The sequence below is a fragment of the Gigantopelta aegis genome, chromosome 3, assembly GCF_016097555.1.
Source record: "Gigantopelta aegis isolate Gae_Host chromosome 3, Gae_host_genome, whole genome shotgun sequence".
NCBI classification, from domain to species: domain Eukaryota; kingdom Metazoa; phylum Mollusca; class Gastropoda; order Neomphalida; family Peltospiridae; genus Gigantopelta; species Gigantopelta aegis.
The window spans coordinates 44,573,502-44,583,374 of record NC_054701.1 but is presented as its reverse complement, the minus strand read 5'-3'; the positions used below and the strand labels follow the sequence as shown (position 1 = coordinate 44,583,374).

Here is a 9,873-nt window from a genome sequence, read left to right as displayed (position 1 = left end):
CGGTCTATAGTATACGCTGCAGTGAATAATAATAAAGAAAATATATGTATATTGTGGATAATAGTATTAAAAATATATATAATGATGACGGCTCTGTACAGTACGTTCCTACACAGGGCGGTCTAGTATTTTATATACTTAGATATGGTGGAAAACACATTAACAGTAAAGGGAATAAATATATATTTTGTATCGTTCCTACACAGGGCGGTCTAGTATTTTATATACTTAGATATGGTGGAAAACACATTAACAGTAAAGGGAATAAATATATATTTTGTATATAAAGAAAATATATGTATATTTTGGATAATACTCGGGGAAAAAAGAATATATATATTTAACATGTGCGTGTGCGAGTATTAAAAAATATATATAGTGATGACGTTCCTACACAGCACGGTTCTGCACATGACGGTCTATAGTATACACTGCAGTGAATGGTTACCAGTTGACGTTTGTCTACACGTGTACTGAGATATGAGGGGGGAAGTCAGTAATAATAAAGAAAATATATGTATATTGTGGATAATAATCAATAAAATATATATGAAAAGCCGGGAAGGTTTTTATATATCGTCAACGTCCCTAACTGCGTTATGCTTCAAATTCCGTTCACTTTGTTTTCTCGTGCACGGTTCGCGCAATCAACATCCGATTTGTTGTCATCGGCATGTCGTTCATGTATACGGTTTTTCTTCACAGTTCAGGAACATTTTTATAAACAATAAAGTTAAGAAAAGTAAGTATCTAAATACAAAACTTTACAAACCCCTAAAACCATTAATTTTACTAAGTCGTTTTTGTTTATTCCTTAAAATTACCGATATGGGGTCCACATGACTCGTAGAAATTGACTTAAAATGGAGAAAGATGAATTAACATTCGGTGCGTGTCACATGACCTCACACGTGCCAGATCAACAAGGCCAAAATTTTTAATGTTTATGATTTTTAGGACCTCTGTTGTTAGAATTTGTTTTCAATTATTATATTCGATCTGCAAAAGGTATGCTACATTTTTGTGCCTCTATTGTAGTGAATAGTATTCATAATCCATTCATAACAGTTGTAAATAATTTTGAGTATATAAATTTGGTTAATTTAGAATCAATTCATTAAAAAAAAAATATATTTTACAAAATATGCGCAGGTATGGACATAATGCCTGTCAGTATTGACATCAAGTGTGAGCGATGTGTTGATAAAACGCGGACATTTTTCCTTTAAAACAATTGAATAAATTAAGTGTTCGGCAACTGTACCTAATTAAGAAACATATATTTTTTCATGTAGTTGTCTTAAAAATGGAAAATGATAAACTGCACATGCGCATTACGATACTTTTTGCAAACGCATGCGCCAGAACGCAGTTAGAAACGTCGCACTTTTTCCTGTTTACTGTAGGGTGTTTCACTTTTGTTTACTAGAATGGATTTGTTTTACATCCAAATTGTTGATTATTTTACGTTAAATGATTAAAATCTATTTTGTTACACGTATCGTAGCTGAAAAATGTAGAATAATATTTCCGTAAATATCGTATTCGTGTTTTTGTTGTTAGGTGAACGCAGTTTGGGACGTCGATGGTATAACGTGTGGGTGTGTAGTATTAAACAAAAAAAATATATATATAGTGATGACGGCTCTATACAGGACGTTCCTACACAGGGCGGTCTAGTATTTTATATACTTAGATATGGTGGAAAAGACATTAACATTAAAGGTAATAAATATATATTTTGTATAATACTCAATGCGTTCGTGTTGACACTGTATAAAAACGTGTGCATGGGTACACTTTGCCGCATAAAAACTCAACTTTGCCACCCAAAATTTGTTTATGTACTTTTCCCAATTAGATAAACAATAAGAAAAATGCAACAAAACAGATTCTGATATTTAAAATATTACTTTACTGTTAAAACAAACTGATACGTAATTTCAAGTCATTCAGTTGGTCGCTTATAACCTGAAGCCAGTCAGAGACAAACCAGCTTTCTGGGACCCTGTCGATCGTCGCGCCATCTGGAATAGAGTTATCTCCACCTGTTTCAGCTAAGACGCCCATTGCTTCGTGGAACGGGGCCCAGGTCACCAAAGCCATGCAACCAATGAAAAACAACACGATGGAAATAGATTACACTTTCTTGCCCACTGGACAGGGTTATCCAGCTTTTGCACGGTGCTATAAAAATCTGTCTGACCCTAGGGCTAGATAAATCTATCCGACCCGAGGGCTAGACGATTTCTACATACGCGTGACGTCATAACTCATGTTTTTCGACGATTGACGTCATAATTCATGGTTTTTAAAATTTCGGTTTGCCATTTCACGTTGTATCATTGTTTTAAAAATATTTAAACAAATTAATATTTTCAACTTTATTGGTAAGTTGAACATTACATATTTATGTCGTTGCATAAGGTGGACTATATTTTGTTTGCGTATGATTAAATGAGTTTGCAGGTGAAATGTATACGAATCGTTCTAAAATAAACAGACCGTAACTTACAAAATTAATGTTTTGTTTCTGTAATTAAGTGGGCAAGAAAAAGAATCAATAACCGTTGTGAGGTATAGATAAGGCAATTCCAACCCTCGGGACAAAATAACCATCGGCCCTCACAAAAAACATTTTGTCCCTCGGGTTGGAATAGCCTTATATCTATACCTCACAACGGTGATAGATTCTATTAGTGACGTATAGTTAACCTGACAATCACGTGTCTGTGACGCGTAAATTCGCTACAAGTGCAACGGCTGTAAAAAACGGTTAGTCGAAAAGATGTAAAAAGTTGCTTAAAACCTGGTTTTTGAGGCTATGTAAGAAATAGAATAATACATTCGTGTCCGTTAGGTACCATTTATCTCACAACTCGTTTAATAACGTATTAAACTCGTGTTCGCTCGTTATACCCCGTTCTCACTTGAACGATTTTCTACGAGAATACCGTGCGACTACCAAATCGCACAGGGCGTACGGGAGTCGCACTGCAGTATGTTGATGATTCGCATAGGTTGTAGGGGTGTCGTATGTAATTCGGACGGATCGCATGCCGGTGCGAGTTTTTTCAAATGTTGAAAATTTTCATACGGCTGTCGCACAGTTCGCATAGTTCCCATTGGTCGCATGGGAGTTGCACAGCAGTCGCACGGCAGTCTCACAGGAGTCTGTAGGGCTCAGCCGTGCAACTCCCATCGGACCCCCTGCGACTCCCGTGCGACATCCATCAGACTGCCGTGCAACCTGTGCGTATTTCATGCAAGTGCGGTGCGACCCCATGCGAGCGCGGTGCTACTGCCGTACAACCTGGGCGGATCTCATAAAAAAAAAAAAAAAAACATAATAAAAAGCGGCCTTGTGTTGTGTTGAACATGAGTATGGGTACTCTTCTTACGTGCCCATATCCAAGAATAGGTTCAGGCACGCCCATCCCGGATAAGATCGAGGCCAAAAGGTCCTGCTTTTATGCGATTCGCGCGGATCGAACGGCGGATCGAACGGCGCATGTATTTCGGTCGCACGACCCTCTGGTGAAAGAGTTCTCTCTGTCGATCCAAAATGGGAAGCATGTGACGGCGAAGAATTTCATCCCGGTAGCGTACAGCTGTCAGGTTGCCTTGTACGAACACAAGTTCACTTCTGCCGGTGTATGAGATGGCTCCCCACATTCATGACACCCCCTCCACCAAATCTGTCAACTTGGGCGACGCAGTTGTTGGCAAAACGTTCATTGTCGCGTCTGTAAACACGTTGTGGTCCATCACGTCGCTGCAGAAGGAAACGTGACTCGTCGCTTAACCATACACCATACTCGCCGCCAGTTTCCCAAGGTCCACCCCTGTACATTCGTGCACCAGCGAACACGTATATGTCGATGTTGACGTCGAAGGGCGGGGCCAACATACGGTCTGCTAGCCCGTAAACCAGCTCCTCGAAGTCGATTCCGAATGGTTTGTGCAGACACCCTTCTCAAACCAGGTATGCGTCCAGCTTAAATAAAGTACTTTTAGCGACAAATCAAATGTATATAGTTTCAGATAATACTTTGTTAGGCCATTAATTAGATCAACCATCTGTGACTGAGTGCCTTTAATCTGTGCATTTTTAATGTGTTGTTTGGTTATTTTGGAAGTCATTATGTGCTATTTTGGAAGTCATTATGTGCTATTTTGTTTTTCATTGACGTACGGTGTAATAAATAAAATACTACACTCGTTACCATGTGAAACTGTCTGTAATACAACTCGTGTGATTTAAAACACACTTGTTGCAATATAAACGGTCTCACACGGGAACTCGTTTAGTATTCTTTATGAAAGTTAAAGTTTGACTTCGAGTTCGATTTACGGTGGGTTTTTTTTTGTTTCTTTTTGTTTTTGTTTGTTTGTTGTTGTTGGTTTTTTGGGGGGAAGGGTGATCGATTTGTCAAGCATTTTTGAACAGCAGTACTATTACATAATTATTAATTTATTAATTAAACAAAGATAACTTTTATTCATATTTCTTTTAAAAAGTCTATGGTCTAGTAAATGTTCTGGAAAAATTCCAGCGGAACAAATAAATCATGGCTTTGCGTTTTTTTTGATAAGATAAGCGAAAGATATTAACAAAAAGCAAAAGATATTGTCAAAAAGTAGGAAATATGTATATGATGAATATATTATTTCATGGCGTTTTTCGAATACAAATTTTTGTCAACTCGTAATGTGTGAAAACCATATTCTCATACACCATGAGTTGACATAAATATCGTATTCTCATACACCATGAGTTGACATAAATATCGTATTCGAAAACAAAAGCCCAACATGAAATAGCCTCTAGTTATCGGTGAGGTGTTCATGAGGCCGAGCGCTCTTGAACAATTTGACTGACAAACAAAAAACTAAAAAGACGACGAAAAAAGCAAAAAAAAAAAAAAACCTACACAAAACAACAACAACAACAACAACAACAACAACAAACCAACAAAAACAACAACAGGCCTGGTGCAAATAAGACTCAATTTTCTTGTCTGCAGTATATTTCAGCTTCTGAAAATGACTATTAATGTGGTATTGATGGTTCTTTGTTGTCAATTAATTTGTATGTACCCAATTGATATATGTTTCAAATTTCAGACAAATCACACTAACGGAAGTAAAGATATCTAGCAACAAAGTTGACAAAACTGTGAAAAACGGCAACTTTTTGCGTGACAAGCATATTTTATAAAAACTGCAATTATGAACAAATTAAAATAACACACTTCCTTAAGTGAATATGATATATGCTTACATAGAGTAATTACCACAAAATTTGTAATCGCAAAAATCAATGAAATCGGTCAATAAATAAGATTTCTATGGTACATTTTCGAAAATTAAGTAATTGTCTCCAAAACCCCTTTTTTTCCCATTTTACTTGTTTCTGCACGAATAGAAATTAAGATAAATCAGTTATTTGTGCTTAATATGAGCAATTTCATAACAAATGTAGTGATAATGTAAATAACTAGTGTAGTTTATCCTTTCTATGCTTGTCACACTCTACTAGTATCCTTTGGTAGCATGTAACACCTGTCCCAACCATAACGGTGGTGGTTCTTCCTTATATATTGTTGTGTAGAATACTATATAGTTACACTATTCATCCAATTCTCTTGCATACATTTCCGTAACCCATTATAAAAAAACAAAAACAAACTTTATTTATTTATAATCTAATTATTGCTTTAGCATTAACTGGGGTGGCTGGAAACTCTTGGAAATTACAGACGGGGTATAAGAGAATTTGGCTCCGCCCACAGGGATATAAGGGATTTGTCTAACGGCAAACAACCAATGAGATAAAAGAATTTTACATGAAGGTGAGATAAGCTGTTTTATACTTCATGTGCACATGCATTACAAGTATGTGAGTATCCAATACACATTTAGATTTATTGACAAAGTTCAATTTATGTTCAATCATTCGCACATTTGTTCATCGAAAGCACCAAATATTTGATGTATGAAGGTTATGCATTCTAAAATTCATTCAAATGAAGTACCAAACATTATTTAGTGAATAATATGTGTATATGCTACAAAACATGGATTGTGAACAATTCTTTTGAAGCTACAGTTTGTTGTTTATTATTGTGTTCCAACCATAACGGTTCAGGGTAACGCTAAGGATGTGGATATTTGAGTGGCAATGTATGGCTAATCATAGATTAAATGGACACTAAGTACATAATTGATTAACTTTGAGCTATTTTTATGTTGTCCGGGTATTTAGTTCTGTGAAAGTTTAATTGTCTTTCATTTGACATTTTGGAAGGTGTTCAAAATGTCACAGTTCTTTGAAATAACACTTCTATGATCACATTTATGTGAGTTTTTAGGAAGCTAAGATTGTTTTAAATGATTATCATATGAATGTATTATATGTTTTTATGATAACAGTAATAAAATGTCAACTATTAAATTGTTCAAATTGCTATTGTATAGCATGTGTCCCAACCATAACGGTGAAATCCTATTCAGAGTGAAATATTCAAGAGCTTATATTTATGCACTTACAAGAGTTATCTTCTTCAAATTTTCAGGAAGTTAAGTAAGCATGTCCAGAATTATAGTTAAGATATTTTTACTAATCTAAATATGTGCCTTGTTATTTAAATTTTTTTCCATAATTCCGGTTTCTGAAAATACATATAATTTTCTATGTATAATGTCAATATTTTTTATCAGCAACCATTTATAGATGTATAGATCTTTATAAAATTGCAATGGGTCCATGCCAACATATCAACACTAAAAAAAATTTGAATATAATAAATAAAACTTGTATTATTAACTGGTCAGAATATTACAATGAAATTATGAAAAGGTGTCCATTGTATTCAAAATAGATACAAATTTTCCTACTTCTATACATCTTAGCCACAAAATTTATTTTTGTCATCAAAATATATACTATTCCCCTGTTGAAATTGCTGAAAATCGGACTATTTGTTAAAGTTGAATTTTTTGTCAAATGTCACACTTTATTTGCACCAGGCCAACAGCAACAACAACAACAAAAAACGACTGAGATAGCGCGACCGGCCTCGGTGGCGTCGTGGTTAAGCCATCGGACATAAGGCTGGTAGGTACAGGGTTCGCAACCCGATACGGGCTCCCACCCAGAATGAGTTTTAACAACTCAGTGGGTAGGTGTAAGGCCACTACACCCTCTTCCAAATCACTAACCACTAACAATTAACAACTAACCTACCATCCTGGGCAGACAGCCCAGATAGCTGAGGCGTGTGCCCAGGACAGCGTGCTTGAACCTTAACTGGATATAAGCACGAAAATAAGTTGAAATGAAATGAGACAGCGCGCCCTCCTGAATGTGCCTCAGCATCACTGCTCCACTCACCTGTTTTGTAATATAACAATGATCCGACAAACGGCAAACCACGAGGACCCGGAATTTCTGAGAATGGTTTGACGTCAGGGTTGACTTGCTTCATGACAGTCGACAGCTCTGGTTGTTTACCATCGATACCACCCGCGTTCCACCGGGCACTGGCCTTCAGTACGTTCACATACTTCGATGAAAATATCTTCTTTCCTGTCATGACTGGTACTTTTTGTCTTTAAGAAAAAACCAAAACACACGCTTACTTTTTTTTTCTTCCCCTCTAAAACTCTTCCTTTTTTTTGTAAGGGATTATACAGAAAGATAAATACTTGTGAATGGCTACCTCGTCATACGTGTATTCAGCACAGATAAAAAGAACAAACACGTGTTGTATACGAATATTATTTTGTTTAGCAAGAACCTATCTTGATGGAAATAAAAAGGACAGAAGTAATACTGTTTTGATCGTACTCGGATGTATTCAGTTATATATGCGTCTGCTATCACTTTAGACACGCCCAACACTTTTCACCAATGAAATGTTTAAAATTCCGAAGGTTATGCGATCATGAGACAGCTGTTTTAATATCAATTAAAGCTACCAGCACCGCTGAACGCAACAGCCTGTTAAGCGGATCATGTCGGGGACCTAACATGTATTCGATGTATACCTACCTACCTGTCTACTACCTACCTACCTACCTAATTACCTATCTACCTACCTATCTATCTATCTATCTATCTATCTATCTATCTATCTATCAATAAGGCGAGGGCTAGAGTAAAAAAGTAAAGTTTGTTTTATTTAACGACGCCACTAGAGCACATTGATTTTTTTTCTTATCATCGGCTATTGGACGTCAAACATATGGTCATTCTGACACTATTTTTGAAACCCGCTGTCGCCACATAGGCTACTCTTTTACGACAGGCAGCAAGGGATCTTTTATTTGCGTTTCCCACAGGCAGGATAGCACAAACCATGGCCTTTGTTGAACCAGTTATGGATCACTGGTCGGTGCAAGTGGTTTACACCTACTCATTGAGCCTTGCGGAGCACCCACTCAGGGTTTGGAGTCGGTATCTGGATTAAAAAATCCCATGCCTCGACTGTGATCCGAACCCAGTACCTACCAGCCTGTAGACCGATGGCCTAACCACGGCACCACCGAGCTATATATATTTTTTTCCTGAAATACATATATTTGTCAGTTTAATGTCATAACTGGACCCGGGAATCATAAAACTGAAGCTTTGTGGCATCAGATTCAGGACAATTTTTTTTATAGTATTTTAGACACAGTAGCTGGCGACCATTTGGTTGTCGACAGTTATCAAAGTATTACAAGATATCAATAAGGGGAGGGCTAGAGGTGACTCAAGCTATTAGTAATCATAGGCGTACGGGCTCCCATTTTTGTAGGGGGGTGGGGGTGGGGGGTGGGGGCAGACTTGCTTTTGCCCGAATTAAACGAAATCTGAATCTGGATAGCAACATTTATTTATATTAGCATTACTATCAAACAGCTATATATATATAGGATTGCAAACGAATCACTGCGCATTTTTAGATGGATTACAACTAATTTTGCGGGTAGAAATACGTGGTAAAAAGGTGTCAAGTCAGCACATTTTGCCCGAACATCTATAATTTTCCCCGATTTTTTTTGAGGTTTTACTCCAGAACTAGTGGGCAGTTGACCCACCCCACCCCTGCCCACCTGTCTCATACGCTTATGTACAGTAATAATCCGATTTATCTTCTTACCTACACCTGTTACAACAGGTGTGGCTCATTATTGATTAAATCTTCAATGAAGCGCGATTATTTCATGCCACGTTGGTGTCCTAATTACTGGGGAACTACCGTCAATGTTTAAAAGGTGGCCACAGGCAGACAGTAGAGGTAAGTCGCGTGCCTCCCGCCCCTGAGGTGGTCACTGGCGAAGTCAGAGGCTAGATCCGGGGCGGGCGTGCCTGAACCCTTGTGGATAGGGGCACGTTAATAGAGTTGCCCGTTGCCCGTTAAGTCGCGTGCCGATGGAGACGGAGCTAATTACTGGGCTACATAACCCGTTATTTTGTTCTTGAATTTGCAAATCCGAAATAAACAGCATCCAGTGCAAGCAGGGTTTTATGCATGATAAAAGCAGACAGTAGAACTAGCCTAGGTGGTGTCGTGGTTAAGCCATTGGACAGAAGGTTGGGAGATACTGGTTTCGCACCCCGGTACCTGTTCCCACTTTACAAAGCTTTATTAATTGATATATTAAAAAGTAATAGGTGTGAGATGAATGTGCTTGAAATATTTATATATCTGCCATGTATTTAATGTAATACATATAAAAGTATAAAAGAACATGTGGGTTTTTTTTATTGATTGTTATTGAAAATAAATATGGCGATTTTTTTCTTAAGGTGGCTACAAAATTCTGAAAGTGGCGATTTTTGAAAACCACTATGGCGACTTATTTTTCTCGACCTAGGCCGAC

General features: G+C 37.3%; 1 protein-coding gene across 1 annotated transcript in view; it reads right to left on the bottom strand.

Moving 5' to 3' along the window:
* Nucleotides 1-7,715, bottom strand: part of LOC121368663 (probable cytochrome P450 CYP44) — a 13,521-nt gene extending 5,806 nt beyond the window's left edge. Inside the window, exon 1 of the mRNA XM_041493402.1 lies at nucleotides 7,397-7,715. Coding sequence (XP_041349336.1) covers nucleotides 7,397-7,598 — 202 coding nt within the window. The 5' untranslated portion in view covers nucleotides 7,599-7,715. The remainder of the gene's footprint in view (nucleotides 1-7,396) is intronic.
* Between the last annotated feature and the right edge of the window lie 2,158 nt (nucleotides 7,716-9,873).